The sequence below is a fragment of the Vulpes lagopus genome, chromosome 2 (assembly GCF_018345385.1).
Source record: "Vulpes lagopus strain Blue_001 chromosome 2, ASM1834538v1, whole genome shotgun sequence".
Taxonomy (NCBI): Eukaryota; Metazoa; Chordata; class Mammalia; order Carnivora; family Canidae; genus Vulpes; species Vulpes lagopus.
Window position 1 is genome coordinate 72,656,110 of NC_054825.1, and position 27,305 is coordinate 72,683,414.

Below are 27,305 nucleotides of genomic sequence, written 5' to 3' on the forward strand. Positions count from 1 at the left end.
GAGGGGGCGTGTACTCCAACCGCCCCAGAGGATCAAAGTCAAGAGCGTGAGAACCAGGAAGTACCCACACCGCTTCCCTTGCCTGATCCAGGCCAAACTTCTGCAGGTTTATCTCAGTGACCGTCACGTTACTGATATAGAAACCTGACCCATTCTTTCCCTTTTTAGTTTTAAATAGAAAGCGCCGCTCGGCTCTGTGCTGAAGGTTGATGTTCTCCGGCCAAATTCTGCAACATACTACTTTTCAGGGCCAGAACGGTCTTTATAAAAGGGCGTATCTACCACAGTAGATACCGTTTAGTAAGTGCTTATACTCTACCCCTGCCAAATTCCAATCTTTGATTAAATACCTCCAGAAACCGAAACTCACGACTACACGCCAAACGGGGGGACTTACGGCTTCCCCAGACTTCTGGCCCCAGCGTTTGACTTTGACTTAGAAGGGATGAGAGGCTGGGGCGAACGAGAGGAGAGAGCCAAACGCTACATTGGGAGCTTGCTTGGTCCCCAGACCCTTTAAGGGCCGGGCGACGGCAGAGCCGACCGAAGCGAACATCCTAACGCTCCAAGGTGACCGGGTTACCGCGATAGGACGCTAGCGCCGTAGGGTCTGAAACTCACACGAGGTAGTGACGGCCGGCTTAGGGAGGGGCTGCTGGGTCGCAAAACAAACAAGCCCCGCGAGGTTTCGAGGACCCGGATGATCCCGCCCCCAAAGCAGAGCCGGAAGAGGGCGGGGCGAACCGGAAGAAGGTGAAATGCTTTCGGTAGGCGCTCCGCGGCTGTGAAGATGGCGGCGGCTGCGTGGCTTCAGGTGCTGCCTATCATTCTTCTTCTTTTGGGGGCTCAGCCGTCGCCACTGTCGCTTCTCGGTGTAGGGCCGGCACCTGTCGCCGCTGCCGACCGATCCAAGTGGCACATCCCCATGCCGTCGGTGAGTGTTCACTTCAGAAGCAACTGAGCCTGGAGGAGCAAGGGGTGGGGCTACGGTGGCCCTAGGGGTCCATGAAGGCTCCGCAAAAGCCCGCTTCCTAAGGGATGGAATTGCCTGGAGCGTCTGTGTCGCTGGTTAGCAGGGATCCACCTCCTTGGAGCGGAAAGCCGTGCACTTCAGTGGGTAGGTTAGCGGAGATGCCAGGGCCGCTTCAGGAGCGGTGAGGAACAGTGGAGCGGTTTCTTATCGGCCAAGTCAGAACTTTGAATGCCTTAACTTGAGACGGGTAAAGGATAGGTGGAGAACGGTTTTCCCTTTCAGCCGAAGTTTCACAGAATTCAGTGACCCCGAGTTGGATGAAAGAGATCTGTAAATAGGTATTTTTCTTTCTTTCTTTTTTTTCCTTTTTTTTCCCTCTGCGCTTTGTTGTTGTTGTTGTTGTTACTGGATGATTCTCCTTACGAAGTTGTTTGATTTCTTTTGAACTCTGGAATGGTGGTTCTAAGCTTTGCTGTGTGATTAAGAAGCCTCGGCATTTAAAAATGTATTCTAACACGAGAATGGCTGGAACGGAAGAAATCGTATTCTAAAACTTGATAGGTAAAAAGATAGTCTTTCTGCTGGACGATTGACTAGGTAGGTTGACCCTTTCTGTCCCTCCACCCCCCTCGTTTAAACCTTATTTGAGTAAGAGCTATATGGTTCTGTGAGCCAGCAAATCAGACGCACGCAGGAAATGCCAAAAAGCATTTTGTCCTATTGAAACCACTGTGGCCTTTTTGTTTCCATTCTGCTCTGCTCGCTGGTTGTAACGTCCAAATCTTATTTAAGCTTGAATATGGCAAGCATTATAGCTTTTGTTCATTTGGTGAAGATCTTCAGGTTCTGAATTTTAGGTGCTGTTGCTAAAATGGTTAATAGTAAATCTATCTGTTCATAGAATAGTTTATTTGAAGAAATGATTGGTTATTCTGAAGAGTGGTTAGTGAGTAAAGGGAATAAACTGATGAAGAAGTACCCTCTATGAAGATTTAAGTTGGGATTTCTGGCACTTTTTTTTTTTTCTAGAGTCCTTGCTTCATGGCCTGTGGGGGGGGTAAAATTGTGTGTCTGCACCAGGCTGTAAAATTCTGCATTTGGATATGGTTGAATTTTACTAAAAGAAAGGCTATTGATGTATTTTTTTTGTTAAGAAAACTAATATAAACATTTTATAATTTAAGGTTGTTATAACAATTTTTTATATTCTGCCTTGGGAATTAAAAGTGATCTGATGCTAATTATCTTTCTCTCCTTTATCTTCACAGGGGAAAAATTATTTCAGTTTTGGAAAGATCCTGTTCAAAAATACCACTGTCTTCCTGAAATGTGAGTTTTTGCATTTCATGAAATTTTTATTTGAGTTTTTGAGTGATCTTTAAACTTCCAAATGACCTGTTTTCTATCTCTGATCTACTCTAAACATAAGCTTTGAAATTTAATAGTCCGGCACTATCTAAGTAAAATAAATGTAAGTAGTGTAATTAAAGGTTTTTTAACTGAGTAATCTTAAGAATACTTGTGTGAACTTTATTTTCTTCTCTTGTTTTTCTGGTGTTTACTGTTTACAATTAGACAAATTGTTTGATTTGTCTTCATGGTGTTTTAATCTGTCCTGTGTCAGAGAGATGCCACTGATTCTGCTTTTGTGTGCTTGTTAGATGTTTACCGAACACAAAAGTTAGTTTTGTCAGGCCTTTGGCTCTGAATGAATATGTTCAGTTAAACCTTTGTTTACAGGAGTATTTTACTATTTGATCTTTGGAAGAGGAAGCTCAAAGATATTATCAGGGAAAAGGGATTATTAGAACAAAACCAGTCTGTCCAGTGAGAAAACCACTGTATCTGAATACGTATCTGAACCACTGTATCCAGTTACATATTAAAGAAAGGCTTCCTTTTATTTTTGAAACTGGCTTTATTTTAGGGAATAAATGATCATGGATAGCTCTGTTTCAGGATCAGGGATAAAAGTTCAGATCATCCATGTGTGCTTCTATGAACATCTTTTTCCATGAAAGTGCTGCAAAGTTATAAGTTGTAGTTGGATGATTTTATTGTTTTAATCATTTAGTAAGTAGTTATTAAAAACCTGCTATGTGCCAGGCAATGTTTTAGACAGCAGGGAAGTGATAGAAAAGGCCGTCTCTCTTACTGAGCTTACAGTCTAGCAGCAGTGACGGGGAGTCAGTAAAATTTCTATGAAGAATAGACTATATCTATGAAAATTCAGTCTCTTGACTAATGACTTAAATTTGATTTAAATCATATTACTCAGAATAATTCGCTCTGTCTTGTGAGGTTGGTGTGCTGGATTAGAATAATTTACAGGGATAGCAGTATTTGGGCTTTTGGAATGGCCTGACAGCCTGCATGCTATTCTATCTTTCTATCGTGTATAGTCTTTTCTCATCTATTTTGATCAAATGGTGCTTTGCCAACTCACACAAGCTCCATATTTTGCAGTGTCTACATTTCATTTTTTTGGAGAATTTGAGGCTCCTAAAAAATGTTCTTTCATTTTGTTACTTCTCTGCTTTCTCACATTTACTTTGTCTCTGATTTTATACTTTCAGGGTTATAGTATATAGCTTTCTGTGAAATTGCCAGGACCATTTTTGCCTCTTAATGACATCCATTCAAAGTTCTGGATGGTGTCTTTTAAACATAAATAGTAATATTTTTGCAGCCAAGTTTTCCTGCAGATCTTCTGTTTAGGGGATTTTCTTATTGGCTTCTATTTAGTTAATTCCATCTTTGTATGGTTCCTCTGAGTAGTTTACAGTGAGATTGCAAATACCCTTTATATAATTTTCGGAAATTCTATTTAGCACATCAGAGTTCTGTGTATTTTGATCGAACCTTGTAAAAGTATGTCACTTGAAAATTAATTTGAGAAAACAATTTAAAACAAAGAAAAGGGAAAGGTTATAATTTTAGGTGTGCACTTTTTGTTAAGAACCAAAAATAGATTCCTAGATGCAGTCTTATTTATCTTTGTGACATTTGCTTGAAGCAGGTATCTTCTAGTATATTTTCTTTTTTTTTTTTTTTTTTTTTTTTTTTTTTTTAATTTTTATTTATTTATGATAGTCACAGAGAGAGAGAGAGGCAGAGACACAGGCGGAGGGAGAAGCAGGCTCCATGCACCGGGAACCCGACATGGGATTCGATCCCGGGTCTCCAGGATCGCGCCCTGGGCCAAAGGCAGGCGCCAAACCGCTGCGCCACCCAGGGATCCCATCTTCTAGTATATTTTCTATAATGTTTCTGGAATCAAAGATAAACTGACTTCCAGGTGGGACAGATGATCAGTGATACAGTCAGATTTATGCTGTCAGATTTTCAGGCTAATGTCTTGGTCCTCTAAATATTGGGTTCCAAAGTATGTTTAATGAGATCAAGGCCACTCTGATTTTTGTGGTTCCTTGAGGCCTCTTTTAAGGTGGGCTAAGACTCTTTTAAAGAGTCTTCCCTTTTTTTCTTTTGCTCTTCCTACCTTCCCCAACCAGGTGATTTTTTTTCTTTTTCCTTAGTTCTTTCTGTCTAGTTCGGTATCTTTCAAGGTCTAAGCTATTAATTTTTCTCTCAGTGGAACTATTTTGACTACTGCCTTGTGATGTCCCTAATGTTATTCCTTGTTTCTCCAAATAGAATGTAGCTTTTTTAAGATCCTGTTCTCCTACGGCCTAACACAGTGGCATGTAGCTTCATATACTTAAGTGCCCTGTTGAGTAAATATTTGAATGATAATAGAAGACTGGTTTTAACTTGGGACTGCTCTATCACTTCCAGTTTTTTCCCAACAGAGAACCAGAAATTGAGGTTTTAAGGCATACAAGTAGATACACCTAAGCCGGTCAAAAACATCTTCTGTGAACAACAGTACTTTTATCTGAAGAATATCCAGTTCTTTTTACGTATATTACTTTATTACCTTGTGTTTGGAGAAAAGATGGTCCTTGAGTATCTAAATTTAGCAGGAAAGATAGAATTTTAGGAAAAATACTTTGGCAATCATCTTTATTCACAAAGTTTTCTTCTTCTATAGTTGATGGAGAGCCTTGTGATGTATCTTTGAATATAACCTGGTATCTGAAAAGTGCTGATTGTTACAATGAAATCTACAACTTCAAGGTAAGGAGAATAAAACGAATAGACTTTCGATATCATCGGGTCCTAACCTGATAGAGGAAGGAGTGTTGTGTAACTAGGAGGAGAAGAGCTGAAATTAGAACCTGGGCTTCCCAATATATAGATCTACCATGCTAGCAGTTCTCAAACTCTTTGGTCTCAATCCTTAAAAACTCCTGCAGACTCATGCTCTTTTTGGCAGCACTGTAGGAGTGCGGACAGTACTGACTCCTATCTTTGGTCCTCCATCTTGTTCATGTTTGCTCAGTTACTTCTCTTGTGGGGCTATGTGTTCCAGTCCCCCTGGAGATTAATACACATAACCTTAGAACCTCCCAAGGCCAGGATCCGGGAGGCTTGTTTTAGCCTTCCATAACAGGTGGTGCCACAAGATCTAATTAATGATTAGCTGTTAATTAGGTGCATGCCAGCCCTTTGGAGGTGCATGGGAATTCTTTGATCTCACGATAGTGCCCTTCTGTGCATCCCCTCACTGTATAAAATCTATAGACAAAGGTCTGGATTTTGTGGAGAATAACCCTGCAGCTGCCATGAATTGTCCTCTGCCCATTTCCCTCCCCCATCAGTAAGTTACCCTGAATAAAACTACATAAACTAGAGAGTTCCCTGCTTTGTTTTTTGGTCTCAAAATACTTTCTTAGTTTGAGGAATACTTTATTGTCCCTCCTCCACCTTCTAATAAGCACATATACTAAAATTGCAGTAATATTGAGAAGATGAGCATGGCCTCTGCACAAGGATGATGCAATTCATGAAGCATTCCATATTAAAAAAAAATTACTGCAGTGTCCAAAAAGCTTTTTGTTCATGTGGATCACTGTATTAGAAGTTACAACAGAGAGTACAGAAATTTTTATTAGTGCATTTTAAAATAGCTGTAATAAGCCATTACATGTTAATAAAATATTTATTTAATGAAAAATAACTTTTTCAAAGAAAAAAAAAACAACTCAGAAGAGTGGTATTATTTTGTGTTTTTGCAAAGCCCTTCATTTAATATTGGATATAATAGAAGGCAGCTGGATTTTTTATATCTTCACTCACTTTATTGTGGTATATTATTTTGGTTGAAGTAAATGCACAAAGTGTGGCCTCACATAGGTACATAGTTGGCAAAAGGAATGGTATTTTAATAGTGTTTTCAGATAATTGTGGATATTGTTTTTTGTTTCTATACCAAACATAACAAGTGGGTTTCTTAAAATGGGTGGCAATGTGGAATCTAAAATCGTATCAGTGAACTTTTTTCCTACTCTTTTATTTTAAATAAGTTGGTGTGTCATACACTTTGGTCTTTTATCCATGTGTGATTTTGTAACCTCGGTTATTTAGAAAATACTGTTTGACTGAATTTTATAAATCTTTAAAATGTTAATTCATTTTATAATGAAGTTGAAGTTATATTTGTTAAAATCACCCTTCTGTCACATCAGAAACTCCTTAAGTATTGGAGGCTATTCGGCTCATGGTGAGGAAGACATGAGTTCTCCAAAATTCCAATTTTTGCTTGAAAGCTCAGATTTTATCATTAGCAGAGAATGTCCGTTTTCTTCCTTGAAGCAACAGCCTTCCTTTGCCCATTTTCAAGAAAATACCTCCCAAATAACCAACTCTGAATAACTGTAGTTTATCAGTTATTCTTTAGAGTAAATGAAAAAGTAGATAGTTTAGGTTATAAGTCAAAACAGGTATTAAGTATTTTATCTCATTTATAGTATTTTGCGTATTTCCCATTTTGTCTCATAGAATATTAAAAAAATACATGTACTCAAAGTCCAGATTTTTTAAGATTTTATTTATTCATTTGACAGAGAGAGTGACAGAGAGTGAGTACAAACTAGCCAGGGATCAGCTGGCAGAGAGAGAGGGAGAAGCAGCCCTCCCCACCCTCCCCAACAGGGAGGCCAGGAAGGGCTCAATTCCAGGACCCTGGGATTACAGCCTGAGCCAAAGGCAGGCGCTTAACTGACTGAGCCACCCAGGTGCCCCTCAGAGTCCAGATTTAATAACATTAATACTTTTTACTGCTTCATCAAAGTCATTCTTTTGTAAAACTGGCCTCTTTTTTTTTTTTAATGCTGTAAGTTTGTGACCTACTGCAATGACTAGTGGTACAGTTAGATGCCACTGCCTTGGTTTCTGATAAGAGGCAGCAATTTTACCCATTATTAGTTTTGCGTTATCAGTACAAGGCAAATAACATTATTTTATTAGTAGTAGTTTAGAAATAGTTGTAGACCTCATTTCAGAGTTGACGTAGTACGCTGTACTTGTACAAGATGGATTTTTCAGGCCATTTCCATTCTGTTTCTATCCTCCATTTATTATTTCTCTTTTCCTTTCCAAAGATAGTCTAATTAGTCTTTAAAAAATGTCTGCCATCCAGTTGGTTTTTTAAACCTTAAGCGTTTTGAATATCTGCCTTGTATTAGGCACCACAACACCTTTTTTGTGGTGTTGGTGATTTTTTTTGCTTTGTTATACGACATCGGATTGGATTGATGGGGAAGACTATGGGGAAGACTAAAAGGACTGAAGAATTTCGAGAGAAATGATAATATGTCCAGAATATAGTTTGAAGCATTATTTATCTTTTGATGTTAATCAGTCACTAATTGAATTTATAGTTGAAAACTTCATACATTTGAAACTTGTGATAAACTGGTCAAGAGCTTAGCAGATCTAGTCTTTATAGGTAAGACAAGAATATAAAAATTATCTTGGATTGCCACAGGACAGAATTATGGAAATGACAAGAACATAATTGGAGTTGTAAAACTGGAACTTTAAAAAAAAAAAAAGACACTTAAAAAAATAAAAGAAAGGGCGCCTGGGTGGCTCAGATCATGATTTGGGAGTCCCAGCCTCAAGTCCTGAGTAAGGCTCCCTGCCCAGCACAGAGTCTGCTTCTGCTCTCCCTTGGCTTCTACCCCCACTCATGTGCATTCTCTTGCGCTCACTCTCTCAAATAAGTTAAAAAAAAAAAAAAAACTGTTTAAAAAACTGGAGCTTAGAAGAAAGAGGGGAAGATTAGCGATGTAGGTATGGGAGAAAAATCACAGAACTGACGGATGCTGCCGCAGAAATGAGTTTTTTCAGGATGTCAACAGTGGGCTATGAACAACTAGAGCAGTTTTGTGCTATGCCTTAGCTTACAAGCACAAGTATATCTTTTTGTTGGTATTGGCAATTTAGTCAAATAATTCTTTTGATTATATTTCTTGTGACAAAACCTTTTGGACTCTGATAGTTTCCCAGTCTTCTAGAAGTTTTAGAACTGCTCTTTGTGAGCCATGGACTAGAATTCTGTACTTGAGACACTAATACTGTTAGATTCTTGGGTACTATTACACAGTTTTTATCTGATGCTGTTAATTTTTAAAATAGCATATCCAAAACTGTATCTGTCCCATAGACAATCTATTATCTTCTAAGTACCTTACTTGTGAAAAGTAAGTTGTATATTTTGTATTCTCTCTGTTTTTACAGGGAGAAGAAGTGGAGACATATTTGGAAAACCTTAAGGAAAAGAAAGGCTTGTCTGGGAAATACCAAACATCATCAAAGTTGTTCCAGAACTGCAGTGAACTCTTTAAAGCACAGGTAATGTTTGATAGTGGTTGGAGGGAAATAGAGGTGAAATATGTAATATGCATTTTTGCTGATTCCCCATTTCCTACTTCTCAATTCTTTGTTCTGACAGAAATAACTTAGAAGCATGTTCTGAAGGTGCATAGTCAACCACTTAACGTTCATCTCATCAAAAAGAGGGTTTGCTTCCCTTTGTGTGTAAAAAACTAATCCCCATTTTTTTATTATGGTGAAAAAAAATTTACCGTTACAGTTTTTAAGTATACCATTCAGGGATATTAAGTACATTTGCATTGTTGGGACACTGTCACTAATAGCCATCTCCAGAGCTTTTATCATCCCAAACTGTCGCTTTATAACCAGTAAACAGTAACATTCCCCTCCCTCCATCCCTGGTAACAACTATTCTACTTTGTCTCCGTGAATTTCTATATTCTAGATCCTTACAAGAAGTGGAATCATACAATATTTGTTTGGCTTCTTTCTCTTAGGGAAATGTTTCCAAGGTTCATCCATAGGGCATGTGTCAGTATTTAATTCTTTCTTAAAGCTGAATTGTACATACACACAACATTGTTTATCCATTCACCCACTGATGGACATTTGAAACATCTGATTTTCAGTTCTCTTGTCATCTCATCTAATTGTTGTGTCCCCGAAAAATCAGTGTTTCTAGATTTTATTGCTATAGACCTGAACTCAAAGAGTTGAATTTCACACCTTTTTTTTAGGTAAAGGAGAAGAGGTGAATAATATGTATTTTTAATGCTTACATATGTGTAATCGTGTAAGTGGAATTTGTATTTAAAATTTTCTTAAAAATAGTATCTAACACCAGTTTTTTAATAGAAAAATTATATGTTTGATGGGTATTGAAAATAGTTATTTTTAGCTATAGTCTTTTTGTCCTTACTGTGTTTACTGCTTTGGAATATTTAGCAAATTGCCGTGAAGAAGCAGATTTCATTGAAAGCTAGGCTTTCTATCCAGTTACTAGAAGTAAAGTTGATTGATAAGAAGGCTTTAATTTAATAATTAATAGTTGACAAGCAAAAGAAGTAATTGGTAATTCAATTATAACACTTGATAATTGAGTGCTTGTCAGCTTAGATTTTTGTGGACTTGGAGGAAAAATCCTTAGATTTTATTGATATGGAGGAAAACATTTAGATTATCTTTAAAATGGTGGGAGAATAAGCTAGAAACAGTGGACTCTTGAGTAAGGGGCTTTCTGTTAGTTTTCTAGCCTGGGAGGTTTGGTTGGCCTTTCCTCGATTTGATCATGGAAAGCTACCTGTTGTATACTATTGCCCAAGGTTCACTTTCAGATCTGCTGTGATCTTTCCAGGGTCTTGGTATATACCCCTATTGATAAGCTTACCTTTCCTCTAACAGTCAAATATAACAGAGTTATGTGTTCTAATTACTCAGAAAAGAGAATGTCTCATCTGCTGATAACTGATAAGAAAGGTAATTAGGGTAGCTTTTTTATAGGTGTGTGTTGTGTTGGAAGGAGAACCTAGTTCAGTGGACCTAAGAGTTAAAAAGCCTAAATTTAAATCCCATTTCTGCATCTAAAGCTTTATAACGTTGAGCCATTTTTTCTTATCTGTAGTGGGAGAGGGAATGATAAGATCTGTCTATCCTAAGCATGTACCTTCTATTTAAGGTTTTTTTTATTCTTTTGTTTTTGTTTTTGTTTTTGTTTTTGTTTTTTGGTTTTTTTATTCTTAAAAGTCTTTAATTCTTAGTAGAAAAATTGAGTGGCCAGTTGAATTTGATATTATTTTTTAGTTCTCAACAGAGGTTTATTCACTTGTTTATGCTTAATTGGAAATCTTGTCTGCCAATGCCATTTAATTTATTGTTGCAGTAAGTTTTGCTTTAACCATTTCTGTGGATTTTGAACTATATTTTTACTATTATACTTCTTTAACTTTAATGTTATATTTCTTTCATAGAGCTTTTCTGGGGATTCTGTGCACCGATTGCCTCTCTTAGGAGAAAAACAGGAGGTAATTGTTTTCATTGTTAGATATTTCTTAGAGTAAAGTAAAAATTTGGAATTAATTTCCTTTTCTTTTTTTTTTAACGTTTAAAGGCTAAGGAGAATGGAACAAATCTTACCCTCACTGGGGACAAAACTGTAAGTATAGTAGGGAATTTGGGGCATAGGACACATATGTCAATTCTTAGGTTTATGTGTTTTGAACTATCTTGGTATTATACCATTTAAAAAAGGAATTTAAGAATGAAAATTTAAACACCAAAATGTTGGGGTGCCTGGCTGGCTCAGTCAGTAGAGCATGCAACTCTTGATCTTGGGGTCATTAGTTCATATCTCACATTGGGATATGATTACTAAAAAAAAAACCCGGGCAGCCCTGGTGGTGCAGCGGTTTAGTGCCGCCTGCAGCCTGGGGTGTGATCCTGAAGACCCGGGATCGAGTCCCACATCAGGCTTCCTGCATGATTCCTCGCTCTGAATAAAAAAAAAAAATAAAAAATAAAATAAATCTTTAAACAAACAAAAAAAACCCCCAAATTGTTAATAATAGTTGTTGTAGATAGTGAAGTGATTTTTATTTTCTTCTATGTGTTTCTTATGTTTTCCCTATTTGTTGCAAGCAATCTATTGTTTTTGTAGTTATCACCTCATAAATATGACTCATAAATAGGAAGAAACTTTTAAGAAAGAATCTCAAACCCCATCTAAAATTATCTTATAGAATATAACTGGAAGACAGTTTGGAAAATTCAAATGCCTTTATTTTCATATTTCATTTTCTAATTCCTGATAACTAATTCCTCAAAGCTTTATCACTTAAAAATATACAGGGAATAAGACTTAACCATGTTGGATCATGCTTTTTACAAAACTGAAATTTTACATTTTTTTTTAAAGATTTTTATTTATTTATTCATGAAAGACAGAGAGAGAGAGAAGCAGAGACACAGGCAGAGGGAGAAGCAGGCTCCACACAGGGAGCTGGACGTGGGTCCCAATCCCGGGACTCCAGGATCACACCCTGGGCCAAGGGCATACACTAAACCGCTGAGCCACCCAGGAATCCCCGAAGTTTTACAATTTATAAGGACTTTATTCAGACATACATATCTCAGAATTCAGCCTTTTAAAACCTGTAAAGTCAGTGGTTTTTATAGTATATTCATAAGTTGTGCAATTACCAATCACAATTTAGTTCCAGAACATCTTTATCACCCAAAAAGTCACTATATTGAATATAACAAAGCTATTAGCAGTCAATTCTCTTTCCACCCTTGCCCCAGCCCTAGGCAACCACTATTATTTCTGTCTACGGACTTCCTGTTCTATTCATTTTATATAAATCAAATCATGCAATTTGTGGTCATGTGTTTGGCTTCTTTCACAGTTTCAAACTGTCTTAACTTTTACTTCCTTACTGTGCAGAACTTTAAGATCAGAGGTGAGTGATGAGTGCCTTCTCAGGTCTCTCTTGGGTATGTGTGTACAGCCCCTGCACATATGTGCACAGATCTGCATGTACTTTTAGCCTTGTACATTTTCAGGAATATTTTGGAGCTTTTTTTTTTTTCTTTTTAAAGACCTATCTATTTATTTATGATAGAAACATATATATATAGAGAGAGAGACGCAGAGACACAGGAGGAGGGAGAAGCAGGCTCCATGCTGGGAGTCCGATGGGGGACTCGATCCCGGGACTCCAGGATCGCGCCCTGGGCCAAAGGCAGGCGCTAAACTGCTGAGCCACCCAGGGATCCCCTATTTTGGAGCTTTTTAAAGCCCCTGTGGCCATCTCATTTCCAATTTTTCATTAAGTTTTTAGTCAGTGTCTTGATAGCCCAGTCTACTAACCTTGCCTAGGGACAGCTCTGCTTTTTCACAGTTTCTGCTGAGTGCCTTTGACAGTGCCCTGAGAATAGAATCCTTTCCACTGAACAAGGCTGGATCAGGTCATCTTAAAGATGAGCCCTGAGAAAGGAACTTGCCCAATAGCTCTGCTACTGGGTTTTAGGGCATCTCCATACTTGTTCTGTTTTTTCCAGTGGCTGCCAAACTGTTGTTTTTCACAGCGGTTATGAGTTGTGAGAACTTCAGTTTTAAGGTGCTTGGATGAGGGACATGGGATTAGGATGAACAAAAACACTACAGGTTCATTTTTTGTTTTTAATAAGGCTGAACTGTTTTTCTTAAGGAAACACTTTTAGGGTTGGTGTAAGTCTTTAGCTAATCTCTGGACTTGCAAAAAAGTTGATTTAGATCATTTTTGCCCATGTTCTTATTGCTTTTAGGAATGAGTAAATTTTCAGAGCTCCTTGTTCTGCAAGTGTCCCCCTGTCCCTGCCGTGATTTAAAATTTATAGAATTTTAACCTAAAAATGAGTTTGACACTGCAGACTTCATTTTTTTTTGTGCTAATATGTATATATTCACTATCAAATTTAGAAAGCATATGTAAATGCAAAGAAGAAAATAATCATCTAGAATACTACCACACACTGCTAGAGTATAAATATATTTATAGGGGATCCCTGGGTGGCTCAGTGGTTTAGTGCCTGCCTTCAGCTCAGGATGTGATCCTGGAGTCCCAGGATCGAGTCCCATATCAGGCTCCCTGAATGGAGCCTGCTTCTCCCTCTGCCTGTGTCTCTGCCTCTGTCTCTCTCTCTGTCTCTCTGTCTCTCTGTGTGTTTCTCATGAATAAATAATAAAATAAAATCTTTAAAAAAATAAATATATTTATAGTTTTTTGTCTATGAACATTTATTTAATAATGGGCATCCTATAATATGTATTATGTTGTGGCCTTTTTTTTAGCTTCTCAGTATAGCATAAACATCCTTCTAGTTTAGTAAATACTATATGGCATCATGATTTAAATCCCTTCAGCGTATTTTATTTTATTGTATGATTATGTCACAATTTGTTAGCTAACTACCTTTTAGACATTTATGTGTTTCATTATCTTGCAATTTTAAACAGCACTTTTAGTTTTGAAGATTTTAAAAATATTTTATTTTCTGGTTTTAATACACTTCCATGTTGGCAAGCATGCTACTTCTATAACTTAAAAGTAAAAATCCCTTGTAATTTTGTTTTCTAGTAGTTTTTTGTGATTACACAGAACCTGCATATTGACCAAAATGGGATCATATTACATATACTGCTATATAATTTTTTGTTTTCACTTAATAGATTGGTACATTGAGTGCTACTTCACTTCTTTCATGGTTTCATATATTTTATTTTGCCATTTTTATATTTATCTCCTGGTTGATGTCTATTGTTTTGTTTCCAAATTTTCACTATTATAGGTAAGGTCCCATTCATAATGTGTAGCTATATCTCTGTGCACATCTTTTTAAAGCTTTTATTTATTTATTTGAGAGAGAGCATGATGAGCAGGACAAGGGGCAGAGGTAGAACCAGACTTCCCTCTGAGATGACCTTGTTGAATATCACAAGTAATATTTAAAGCTATTTAGTCAGATTCTAATAAAAAGAAGTCAGATTTTTGTCTTTTGGTAATTCTTCCTGAAAATTGGGCACAAGAGGAGAATACTTTAATAATTCTTTTTAAAGGATACTCACAAGTTCAGCACCTCCACCCCCTTTTATTAAAGCTCTGATAAAACATGTTTTTTAGACAAAGTGGCCTCTTCTATTCCTTCTCCCTAAGATTTAATGTTTTTATTAGCTCATTCTTACGGTTTGATTTAAGCAGTAATGTAATATATTTACCATTATGTTTTTTAAATTAGTAGATTTTCATTTTTAGAACAGCTTTAGATTCATAACAAATTGAGCAAAAGGCAGGGTTCTCACATAGACCCTCCACAAATATACACTCAGGTCCGTCCCCCCCCCCCCCCCATCACCATCCTGCACCAGCCATTGTGGCACTTTATTACAATTGATGAACCAACATTGACACATTGTTATCAACTAAAGTCCATAGTTACATTAGTGTTCTTTGTGTTGTACAGTGTTTAGTTTTTAACAAATGTAAAATGACAGATGTACACCATTATAGAAAATAGTTTTGTTGCCCTAAAAAGTGGCAGTGCTCCCTCTACCTGTCTAGTCGTCTCTCCCTCCTCTCAATTCTCTGGCAAACATTGATTCTTTTTTTTTTTTAAAGATTTATTTATGTGAGAAAGAGAGTTGGAGGGGTGGGTAGAAGGAGAGGTAATAAGAAAATCTCAAATTTACTCCCCGCTGAATGCAGTGTCTGACAGGGGGGCTCGGTCTCATGACCGGGAGATATTGACCTGAGCCGAAATCAAGAGTCAGATACTTAACCAACTGAACCACCCAGGCACCCTTGGTTTGTTTTTTGTTGTTGTTGTTGTTTTTACTGTCACCATAGTTTTTTTGTTTTTTTGGGGTTTTTTTGTCACCATAGTTTTGCATTTTCCAGAATGTCATATAGTTGAAATTGTGACATATAGCCCTGTCAGATTGGGTCCTTTCACTTAGTATTATGAATTTAGGGTTTCTTTATGCCTTCTCATAGCTTGATAATTTGTTTCTTTTTAGTGCTAAATAATATTCCATTACCTGAATGTACCACAGTTTATTTTATCCTTTTACCTCTTAAAGGACATCTGTGTGGTTATTATGAGGATTAAGGGTTATAATAAATGTTAAGTGTATGACAGAGTGCCTGACACACTAATTTTAAGATTCTTAGTTGGTCTTATGTTCTCAGTATTCTGAACTAGACTTGTCAAAACTTGGTTCCCAAGTCAAAACTTGCATATGGTTATTTTTACAGGCTCAAAATATGTATATCCTAGAGTTAAATGGAAACTTTGTCAAATCCTAGAATATGAGAGTTAATGAGTCCCTTTTGAAATTTGTAAGAGGTAGTTTTAAGATGTATAAAATAATACCAAGAGCCGCTTATTACACAAAACTAAGTTTTATTGGTTAGTGAACAAGTAAGTTCAGGGAAGGTTCAGTTAATTATGGGTATATAGGACAAGATGTATTTATAACTTTGAAGCTCTAAAATTTTTCTCTTAAATTGCTCAATTTTGTCAGAAAGAGGCCTGCAGTCAGAGATAAATCAATCTGTGATTCAGCATGGCATTTATGTTCTTGAGTGACTAACATAACCTAGTAAATGTATTACAGCTGTATAATCATTTACTCTACTTTGGCATTTTGGATTTCTATCATGAATATAATTTTTGAACTCTTGGCCTTTTCTTGGGTTGTAGAATAACTCGAGCATTTGGGAAAACCTGTGACTCCACAGGAAAACACATACATATGTAAAATCTGTTATCCATATTGAGGGGTTTCATAGATCAATGAAGCTTACCCAGAGGTGTCTGGATAATAATTTCTTTTAATTTTAAGACCAGAAGATAATAAATATAAGTAGCAGTACTTCCTTTAACACACAAGGGAGAAGCCAATAATTTTGTTTTATTCTCCTTTATCTTTGTGTTTTAGTCTTGTGTTCATGAAGGTCCATAGTGCATCTAGCAAGTACGGCAACAGATCTTTTTTGAAGGCTTTTTGTTTGGGCTATGTATAAACAAACTGGCCTTGGAACAGATTCTTCCCAAGTAACTAGTTTTGTAAACATGGATGCTGTTATCTCCGCTTCCTTTACTTTGAGAGACAGTGACTTTCCATGTAGAATAGCCATAATTACATTTTTGATAAAAATGCGAGTCCTCAGTAAAAATTCTGGTAGTCTTGAGAAGGACATTGAACAAAGGGAATTAATTAAATTCAGGCGTTAGTGTTTATATTATAATTCAGTGTCAGCATCATGGGTGTTTTTGTTTTGTTTTAAGGTAATTTAAATCTCCTTAGTTTATGTGTGTAAAATATAACCAAGTATCCTAGCATGGCTTAATATAACATTCAGTTTAGTGATTTTTAGCTGAGGTTTTCCTTGTTAAAAAATATGTTAAATATGTGATTTTTGTGCATGACAACATAGAAGATTTTAGTAATTTATAGCCTAACATACTTTCTTGTATGCACTATAGGCCTGTTTGTTTTGTTGTGCCTGCTGTTTTAATGATACAAGTGAAGAACTCAGCCATGTTTTTGGGCACATTCTGGAACAAGATTTTCATATTAATGTGTTCTTAGTTCTAAGACTTGCAGGTTTGATGTCTTTTTTCTTTTTTTTTTCTCTCTCCAGGCAATGCATGATCCACTGAAAACTTGGCAAGATGCGCCATACATTTTTATTGTACATATTGGCTTTTCATCCTCAAAAGAATCCTCAAAAGAAAATTCACTTAGTAATCTTTTTACCAGTAAGTACATTTTGTTCCTTTTTACCATTCATATTATCTGGTGTCATGCGTAATGGGTAGTGTGAAATTGCTCTAAGGGAGGGAGTAACTAAGAATGTTTATAGTGTAACAGGCACAATCTTAGGCACGTCACTTATGCTTTCTTATTATGTATTTATTATAGATACCAGATTTCATTTTCCTTCATTTGACCCTCGTGCTTTTAAGATTCTTATTTGGTACTGTGTTCTCAGTATTCTGCACTAGACATGGCAAACTTGGTTACTCAGGCAAAACTTGGGAAATTTTTAAATTAATTGACTTTGATAATTTTTTAATGTCTCAGTTTTTGTTAGTGTTCTCCTTTCTACTCTTACTAACCCAATTCCTGCAGTCATCATCTCTTACTTGGAGTTTCCTGATCACTTAACTAACCAGTCTTTCTGTAGTTTCTTTTCTTTGTTTCTTCCTTCTTTGCAGTTTTCTTCCCTCCCCCCCTTTCTCAAGTAGAATATTGAATGGAACAGTGATGATGACCATCCTTATCTTGCTCCTGACTTTATTGGCAATATTAGCACATTACACCATTAATTATGTTTACTGTGGACTTGCCAGAAATATTCTGTGTTTGGTTAAGGATGTTTCTTTCTTTTCCTCATTTGCCAAGTGAATTTTTCTGCCTTTACTTTTCTTTTTTCTTTCTTTCTTTCTTTCTTTCTTTCTTTCTTTCTTTCTTTCTTTCTTTCTTTTTTTTAGGGAGAATGAATGCTCAGTTTTATCAAATGCTTTGATTGTATTGATTAAAATGATCATCATATAGGTTCCCCCATATAATCTGTTAATGTGATGCATTACATTAACTGATTTTTCTAATGTTAAAACATTCTTGGGGGCAGCTGGGTGCCTCATTGGGTTAAGCATCTGGTTTCGTCCCAGGTCACAATCCCAGGCTATGTTGTATTTGGTTCCCTGCTCAGCGAGTGTCTGCTTCTCTTTCCCTCTCCCTCTGCCCCTTTCCCTCTCAATCCCCCTCCTCTCTCAAATAAATAAAATCTTAAAAAAAAAAAAAAATGTTAAACCCCCCCCCCATTCTTGAATTTCTAAGATGCCGTATTTGGTCTTGATACACACACATATACACATACACTTACACACGTGTGTGTGTGTGTGTGTGTGTGTGTGTGTGTGTATAGCTGGCTTCTGTTTTTCAGAATTGTATTTGGAATTTTTATTCATACTAAGATTGACCTATAATTTTCTTTTCTTATAGTGTCACCTGTGGGTTTTGGCATCCAGGTTATGCTGGTCTTATATAATGAATTGGAGAATGTTCCCTATTACCAAATTCTGTGGAGTAGTTTTTGTATATGGATAGGATTATCCGTTTTTTTGATGTTTCGTAGAACTTACAATGTGTTTCGGCCTAATGTTCTTTTTTCTTCACCTACATGATTTTAGACAGCTGATTAATTTTCTTTAAATAGTAATAGGTTGCTTTTTAGTTATTCTGTTTTTACTTGAATCGATATTTTTGTTTTTGAGAAATTGTCCATATCATTCAAAATTTCAAATTTTTTTGGCATAAAATTATTAATAGTACTTATTTACCAAAAAAATCTGTATTTGTAGCTTTTTTCAATCTAAATATTGCTTTTATCTCCCCTTTTAATTTTATAAATCTTTGCAGAATTGTATTTTACTATGTTTATCCCAGTGAACCAGCTTTTTTGTTAGTTGTCCCAACTATTTCTTTCTTGTCTGTTTCATTATTTCTTTTGTTTGACTTAATTTAAAATTTTTGTTTTTTATAGATTCTTGTGTTGAATGCTTTTAATTCCCAATCTGGAAGTGAGTCTTATGCTCTATAGTTAGATGTGATATAGCAGATTTAGGTAAACCAGCAGGTGGCCCGGCACAGTTTCTGGACCCAAGATGTATGTGTATCCTGTATTTCTAGGCCCACAGCTTTCTAAAGAGTAAGTCTAAAGCAGCAGTTACCAACATTTACTTTCAACCTTCTTTCTTTGAAAAGAATGGAAGGCCTGTTCCATTCTACTTCAGTCTCTTCATGTATCATATCTGGCTCTGGTCCTTCTTTTCCTTAGAATCCTACCAGTTTTCATGATCCCACGGGAACTGCAATCCCAGCTGCCATAGCTTGCTTTTTGAGCCCAGAGTCAAACATGACATAGCTTTAACATCATAAACTGAGTTTTTGTTCAGTTTTGATACTTAGAGATATTTATCTTGTTTTTGAGCTTATGTCCTTATTTTGTTTTGTTTTATCCATCTATTGTTAGGAGCTAAGAAGAAGGTACTCTAAAGCATGGACTTAACTACACCATGTGAAATCCCTAGAATTTTCTGGAATAGTTCTGTCTTCTTTTTTGCCTTCATTAAAACCTCTGTGTCTCCCCATTGCCTGTAAAATGTCCACCTCGTGCAGCAAGGCTTGTAAAACTCTGCAGCTTGTCCCAATTTGCCTTTTGCTGTTTTCTTTCCAAATGCTACTATATGTATGGTACCATGTACAGCCTCAGACTACACGTTCTTTAAATATGTATCATGCGTTTTCACCTGCCTTCATTCATGTTATTTCCTCTGCCTAGATAGCTTTTTACTTTGTCCTGGAAAATACACACTCATCCTTCTGGGTTTGGCTCAGAGGGACAATTCTTTATCTTGCTTTCCTATTCTCTCCCCCTTCTAACAGGTAATCCACTAGTGGGTGGAAAACATCTTATCTTTTTTTCTCTTCTGTTTTCTGTAGTGTGTGTCACATAGTAAATGATCAGTAAATGTATTTTATATTTCAGCATAGAGCAAGGATTAGCCAAATTTTCTTGAAGGGCCAGATAGTAAATGTTCTCTCTACTACAGCTTCGCAACTCTGCCATTGTTTTGTGAATGCAACCATAGATAATATGTAAATGAATGGAGGTGGCTCTTTCCCAATGAAACTTTATTTATAAAAATTGGATGACCAAATTTGGTCCATGTGCTATATCTTGCTGATCCTTGGCATAGAGTAAGCAAGGATACAATAAATATTGACTAATTATTTGATTTGCTGTTTTATTAAATTAAGAAAGTGTAGATTTAATAATCAGTCTGCTTAAAATTCTTATGATTGTTATTATGGGCTGCTCCTTTTGTTCATATGAATGTTGGACCTGTTTTACTTTCTTTTTTTGGTTTACTTTTAATAACAGTGTGTCCTTTTTGCTTGGTAAAAACCAGGAAATTTTTGTTAAATAGGCAGTTGTTTGTTGTCACAGACTAACACTTCTCACAGAAGTATTTATCAGACCTGAAATTTATCCAACTAGTTCGATCAGTTACAATTTTAAAAGTCATAGTTTTGATTCTGTAAGGCAAATCTTTCAGATTCTTGTTATTGTCACTAAATTAATGACTATTGTCATTAAATACTTTGTAAAAATAAAGTTTATTAGTACTTTCTGAAAATGAGGCATTAATGTAGCAAAGTCCCATAAAATTGAAGTAGGAAAAAAAAGCTATAGGAAAATGTAGGTGAGGATAGATAGAAGACAAGAGATAGTAAAAAGAAGGAATGAAACCTGTACTTTTCAAAGCACATTAGTGATGTGTTGTAAGAAGAAATACATATGAAATGTGTTTGGAATTTAGAGGAACTGAGTTATGGTTCCTGTTGGGCTTTGTGGAGGAAATACCTTTAATGTAGTCTTTAAAGGATGTGTATGTGGGAACCAAGGGCTCTTTTATTTAATACACTGATGGGAGCAGAAGCATGGAGGCCTGTGCGGGATACAACATGAACCATGAGCACACCTTATGAATTTCAGAGTGCTCTATAAATGTAATATTCACCAGATTCAAAATGGTTAAAAATAAATAACCATTTATTTTTCATTAATTTCATCAAACAGATATTATGCAGTGTTTTTAATTTCTACATCCTTTACATTAATTCTGAGAACTGTGTTTTGGCAGTGACTGTTGAAGTGAAGGGTCCCTATGAATATCTCACGCTTGAAGAATATCCGTTGATGATTGTAAGTGAACTTATAATCTTAACCTTAACATTACAGGAGTTTAGCTTGAAAGATTGTCCGTGTTTTGTTGGAAATATTCTTCTTTAAAGAATTGTTCCTGTGAACAGTTCAGAAAATACTTGTAGTTCTGTATTTACTTCTTACTAGAATATGGCCTTGAGAGTGTATGTCTGTGAATTCCTCTGTGCTTCATATCATCTGTAGAATGAAGAGGTTGATGACTTGTGGAATTTCAGAATTGGAAAGTACCTCAAAGATAATTTCACATCTCACATTCTCTCTAGAATCCAAAGGGGGGCACTTCTTACCGCCCTGTAGTTTCTGATCCCATTTAAAGTAACTAAATGCTGATGCTTTGTCGTGTGAATGTCTACGGGAATAGCCTTACTGTGTTAGCAGATTTCCCTTGTCCATCATTTCTTTCTTCTTCTTTTCCCTTTCATAGTTTTCCCACATTGTATTTCATTGCCTTCAGATGTATCCTAACCCTGCCATCTTTTTTTCCTCTTCAGTGTTATCTTCATTTATGTAATTTTAGATCAGAGCTGAGAAGGCACTTTTAACGCAGAAGAATAGTTACTCTTAATGATAGGTTTTTAGGTAGTTTCTCTCTGCATGCGAGATCTTTTTTGTGTGTGTTAGTATTGAATTCCAAAGAAAAAATAATTATTCTTAAAGTAGGAGATAGGATATGTCTTTTATAGTTTAAGACTATGTATTAATTCTAAATTGGCTGTTAGCCCTAATCCTCCTTTTTTTCTTATCCATTTGGATGACAGTTTTTCATGGTGATGTGTATTGTATATGTCCTGTTTGGTGTTCTGTGGCTGGCATGGTCTGCCTGCTACTGGAGGGATCTCCTGAGAATTCAGTTTTGGATTGGTGCTGTCATCTTCTTGGGAATGCTTGAGAAAGCTGTCTTCTATGCAGAATTTCAGAACATCCGATACAAAGGAGAATCAGGTATGTGACCAAAAAAATGTTTGCCATTTTGTGAGTCACCATCAGGTAAGACATGTGACAGTTTTCCTCAGGTCAGCAGTTAAGTGGGTTTAACTTTTCAGTTACTAAATTAATAGAATAACTTTAATCACTATAACTGTAACTTTTGTTTTTAATCTCGTAACTTATGGGTTCAGTAATTTAAGAGCGATTGTACTGAAATATATTGACACAAGTTAAAACAGTAGTGGCCATTTTGGGTAAGATTATCACTAACATTGAATTCAATTGCCATGGATTTTTAAGGCACCGTTATTGTATTATACATCTAAGGAGGGAAATAAATCCTGCCAACTTAATAGTAAGTTGCTAATGATGATAAGACCTACTTTGATTTCAAAGATTTTAAAATACAAGGGAGAAGTACCTCTAAGAATTGGTAAAATAGAGTAATACCAAGAAAATAGGAGAGTACTTATGGTTTACTAAAGTAAACAGGTAATGACAAAAATTATTTTGTACTGAGGTTTTTTATGATAGTTCTGGTCCTCTCTCATCAGACTGTTTAATTATTGATTATTATAAGATTACTAGTTAGAGCTTTACCTGTCTTTGAAAGGGCTTGAAAATGGTAGATAGGAAAATGATTTGAAAACTCTGTGTGTGTGTGTTGTGCTTTTCAGTGTATATGTATATTTTCAATGTATATTCCCCAGTTTTTAAAAATGGGAACATTCCCTAGGTGTTACAAACTGTCCATGTAGGTGAGATATTCTGCTGAGGTTTTAGTGAAGTGGAGTTGGGGAGGGAAAGTCATTTGAGCACACACAGATTGCTGCTCACATGAATAAGGTAAGGGAAATCAGCTTGTGTACTTAATTATAAAAATTTCAGGAGAGGTGTTCTCTTGGAACAGTATTGATCCCAATGCTTATTCTAAAGCACATTAGAGATCTAGAGCTACATTAGGTGAGATTATAGCACTCTTTATCTCTTGCTTCTTTCTCCTAGTTCAGGGTGCCCTGATCCTTGCAGAGCTGCTTTCAGCAGTTAAACGTTCACTGGCTCGAACCCTGGTCATCATAGTCAGCCTGGGATATGGCATAGTCAAGTAAGTATTAATTTTTTTTTATATGGAAGCACATATTAAAATACTGATTAAATTGAATCAGTATTGCAGATTCCCTTGTAATTCTCAAAGAATTGGTATAAGAAATAGTTCTGTAATAAGACAGGTATCTAAAATTTTGTAGATTTGTAAAAGCTCGAAGATGTTAGGTGTTTCATTTCACTTCTGAGAACTCGAGCATTCAAATGCCATTCACTTGGAGATCTTGTTAAAATGCAGATTCTGATTGAATGATATTTAAATGGCAATGTTCGAGACTTCCTCCTTCAAACAGAAGTTGCTGGAAGGAAAGACTTCATATTTTGTTGAATTCTGAGTTTACAAGTGTACAGTTTATCTAATGAGTTGCAGTAGGATATTTACTTATATTGTTAAAATTTTTAGATTTGATAATGGTATTGTGGTTATGTCTTTTAAAAGTCCTTAGTTAAAAACACAAGCTGAGATATATACAAATAGAAGATACGGTATCTAGGATTTGCTTGAAGATAATACAGGAAGATAGGAAGCGTAGGAGGTTTGCACAAGGCAGGATTGGCCATAGCTTAGTGGTTATTGGGACTGGATAATGGATGTAGAGGGGTTCATTATACTATTGAATGTTTCAGAATGCTCTATAATAAAAAGGTGTTTTTTAAAAATTTATTTTATTTTATTTAATACAATAATCAGAAACCAGATCTAAAGTTCTCATATTTATTATCTTGGTTTAAGACCATATGTTTTTCTGGGGTTTTTTTCCTCTAATGAATCAAGTATGTCTGACTTACATCTTTTTAAGTTGTTGGCCTGTATATTAATTATCATGAGTTGCTGTTACTTAGCTTATTTTGCAGTTTGTGGCATTGGTACTCAACTTTCTCTGCTTCCTGTTTAGGCCTCGCCTTGGAGTCACTCTTCACAAGGTTGTGGTAGCAGGAGCCCTCTATCTTTTGTTCTCTGGCATGGAAGGGGTCCTCAGAGTTACTGGGGTCAGTACTGCTTAGTCTAAGTATTTATGGTCAGTTCAGATATATTGTTTGTCTTGAGAGAGTGAATTGAAGTGTCTGTAGGCTTCTTTACTATTTCTTCTAAATCACTTTTGATTTCTGATTTTCAAAATGTATGTATAATTCAAATTTTCTTCTTAATCTCTTAGAGCTTTATAAGTTTAATTTGTGACCAGAAACGAATGCTTTCCCACCTGTCCCTAAATTGCTACTTACTCAGTTCCTCCTCCCAGACAATAGGCTCTCATTCTTGTAGAAGTGGCAAAGATTGTAATCATGCACTTGCTTGATAATCTTTTTTTTTTTTTTTTTAAGATTTATTTGTTTGAGAGAAGGAGAGTGTGCATGCACATGTGCTTGTTGGGGAGGGGCAGGGGGAGAAGAAGAGAGAATCCCATACAGCTTGAGCTTGGAGTCAGAGGCTCAACTCACTGTGCCACCCAGGTGCCACCTATTTTCTGTTTTAAAGTGTTAGTGCTCTTTGCTTAACCAGCACTTGAGTTTCAAAGGTTTTTCTAAAATGCAACTAGTTGTTTCACATCATTCTTGAGAATTATAAATCATGCCTTTTGTCAGGGAGGGAAACCAAAGCACTGAGATATAAATGATAAAGAAATTTTGTTAGAACTGAATTAATGTGAAGAAGTACTGGTCCTTCCAGTAGTTATTTATTTAAAAATCACTCTCAGAGAGATGCCTGGGTGGCTCAGTGGTTGAGTGTCTGCCTTTGGCTCAGAGCATGATCTCAGGGTCCCTAGATTGAGTCCCACATCAGGCTCCCCAGCTTCTCCCTCTGCCTATGTGTCTGCCTCTCTCTCTGTGTCTCTCATGAATAAATAAATAAAATCTTAAAAAAGAAAAAAAATCACTCCCAGCAATAACCCATTAGATTCAAGGTGGTAAATGCTATGAACTTGACTCTGCCTTCAAGAAAACTGAGCTCAGTAAGTTTTGCAATAAATTCCCCGTGAATAAAACACTTTATGGATATACATTTGTTTTTCAGATCACACTGACCTCTATATAATTTCCTTCAACTTTTAGCAACTTTAACCCTCTGTCAATTCGTTTTCTTTCTATTGCTGTAGTATTTTTCTTATCCCTTGGCTCTGATAGTAAACCTGGCCCTCTCAGCAATTGATGCCTGTATTATTTTATGGATATCCTTTCAATAATGCCCTGGTGATTGGATAAGCAGGTTATATAAATAACACCTTATATATATAAACTTGTGAAACAAGCAGCATAGTTTTTGGGACAGATATTTGGTTCACATTTTATTTTGGGATGTGCTCTTATATGTAGAATTATATTGTATTACATAATTCTGTAAATTAGTAATTTGTAATATATTAATACAGTACTTTGAAATATGAGAAGGGTCTTTTTAGACTTGTAGCTGAAATCACAGTGATAGGAGATTATAGAATGGGATGGGGGCTTGTAACACTGCAATTTTTTGGTTTGCTCCCTTTTTAACATGGACCTTAGCATGCTAGGAACTCTGTGGTGTTTGCTTCTTATTAGTCAGTAGCGTGTTTTATTGTATTGAGACTGTGATCAACAGTTTGTATGAAATGCTTACAGCTGAGTAATTTATGTGATTGTTTATCAGAAGGGAAGAATGATGTAGGTACAAAATATTATTCCTTACTTTCAGTTTGAATGCAAAAGCATTCCAGATGATTATGTAAATACAGAGTCATTTGGTGGTTTCTTCTCTGTGCTCTTTAGACATCTCTTTTTCACCACCTCTTTTTCTTTGTCTGCAGGCCCAGACTGATCTTGCTTCCTTGGCCTTTATCCCCTTGGCTTTCCTAGACACTGCCCTGTGCTGGTGGATATCCTTCTCATTGGCTTGTTTGATGGCGGTCCATTTTTTCCCCTTGGCGTTGGGTTTCCATTGATCTTTCTACAAATGGTTTTTGCTGGTTTTGTTGATTACTTGTTACTTTGGGGAATAGGGTATTTTCACTCTAACAACCTGAGGGCTCAGGTAAGCAGTTATTTTGTTTTTAATTTTAAAAATTGCATCAAGAGTTGGTGACTGCAGATTGAGAACAAGACAAAAGCTTCTGGCCTTTTTTTAAATGGTATTTCACTTTAATTTTGAATTTACTTGTGTACCTCACTTAGTGTTAGAATCACTGGCTGCTGTGGTCCTACTATTTCTTTCAGCCTCTGCAATTACTAAATGCTTTGAAAATTATGTAAATATTTTGATTCTTAAAATATGGTTTCAGGAACTATATGAGGTTGTTTGACTCTTAAAATTCTAAGTAGGTTTAGCAGATTTTAACCTTTACAGGGTAAGTGTTTTATACCCTCATTCAGAAGCTGACTTGGGATTATTTGAAGACTTCACTCTTTGAAATAAATCTTGATTCATTTATAGGAAAAGTCAACCAGCAGATAATAAATTTCTATTTGAATAATCTTTTCTTCCTGCTTTTCAAGAGTAAACATTTGTTTATTAGAGATTTGGCCTATTGGATGAAGGATTCAGGTTTTTGGACTTTAATCATTTGGGGAATTTTAAGAAATTTATTTTGGTTTTTGTGTTATTTGGTCCTATGTACAATTGTTCAAGATTACTGTCCTGATGGACTGTGACTATTATATAAAGCTGAGTGTAAATAAATTGTAATTATGTGAATTTGAGGGGATTTTCATATATCAAAAATGTTTGAAATTGTAATGTCCTAGGTCAGATTGGCCAAAGCTTTTCTAAGTCAGTATCATTGTGAACCTCTACTATGCATATTGAGAGGAGTTGAGAGAGGGACTGGACCATACAGGAAGATGACCCAATAATTAGGCAGCAGCTAGGGCTTTATTGAAGGACGTGAGTGAGCTCCAGCTCACTTTCATATCTGCCCCTAATTCTGAAAATTGAACATAAGAGCAGATGCCTATCATTAGTTCTCTCCTATCTTTGTGCAGCAACTTCTACTTGAGAGAATGATTTGAAAATAGAGAGTTGTTGCTTTAAGAGCCTAACTGCTTAGGACTCTCAACCAGTTGTAATTGTATGGTCCTTTTAATTTAGGCAGCTGATGGCAGGTTCCTTAACATGGCACAAGGGGACTGAGTGTAGAACTCTGAGAGGTCATGAATGTATGACTCTAGCCTGGATTATCTAGGACAGTGAGAACACAGCCACTACCTTACTGGAAGAATGAAGATGATGCTAAACCCTACTGCTTTGCCTCTTACTC

The 27,305-nt window shown here is 36.2% G+C and overlaps 2 protein-coding genes and 1 pseudogene across 9 annotated transcripts in view; 2 read left to right on the forward strand and 1 right to left on the reverse strand.

Annotated features, from left to right (window-relative positions):
* The window catches only part of GANC (glucosidase alpha, neutral C), a 74,781-nt gene extending 74,071 nt beyond the window's left edge, over positions 1 to 710 (reverse strand). For 5 of the 7 annotated variants that reach the window (XR_005986362.1, XM_041746534.1, XM_041746536.1 and 2 more), the window contains exon 1: positions 398 to 615. The gene's annotated coding sequence lies outside the window, so the exon portion shown is untranslated. The other 2 variants (XM_041746532.1, XM_041746533.1) reach the window with 2 other exon arrangements.
* TMEM87A (transmembrane protein 87A) overlaps positions 651 to 27,305 on the forward strand; it is a 39,287-nt gene continuing 12,632 nt past the window's right edge. The window contains exons 1-12 of one of the 2 annotated variants that reach the window (XM_041746540.1): positions 651 to 934; positions 2,242 to 2,302; positions 5,025 to 5,110; positions 8,618 to 8,731; positions 10,681 to 10,734; positions 10,821 to 10,865; positions 16,894 to 17,011; positions 20,966 to 21,027; positions 21,807 to 21,990; positions 22,981 to 23,080; positions 23,976 to 24,069; positions 25,860 to 25,928. In XM_041746540.1, coding sequence (XP_041602474.1) covers positions 791 to 934; positions 2,242 to 2,302; positions 5,025 to 5,110; positions 8,618 to 8,731; positions 10,681 to 10,734; positions 10,821 to 10,865; positions 16,894 to 17,011; positions 20,966 to 21,027; positions 21,807 to 21,990; positions 22,981 to 23,080; positions 23,976 to 24,069; positions 25,860 to 25,928 — 1,131 coding nt within the window. In that variant the 5' untranslated portion in view covers positions 651 to 790. The remainder of the gene's footprint in view (positions 935 to 2,241; positions 2,303 to 5,024; positions 5,111 to 8,617; positions 8,732 to 10,680; positions 10,735 to 10,820; positions 10,866 to 16,893; positions 17,012 to 20,965; positions 21,028 to 21,806; positions 21,991 to 22,980; positions 23,081 to 23,975; positions 24,070 to 25,859; positions 25,929 to 27,305) is intronic. The other variant, XM_041746539.1, reaches the window with a different exon arrangement.
* On the forward strand, positions 5,801 to 5,899 carry LOC121485968 (annotated as a pseudogene).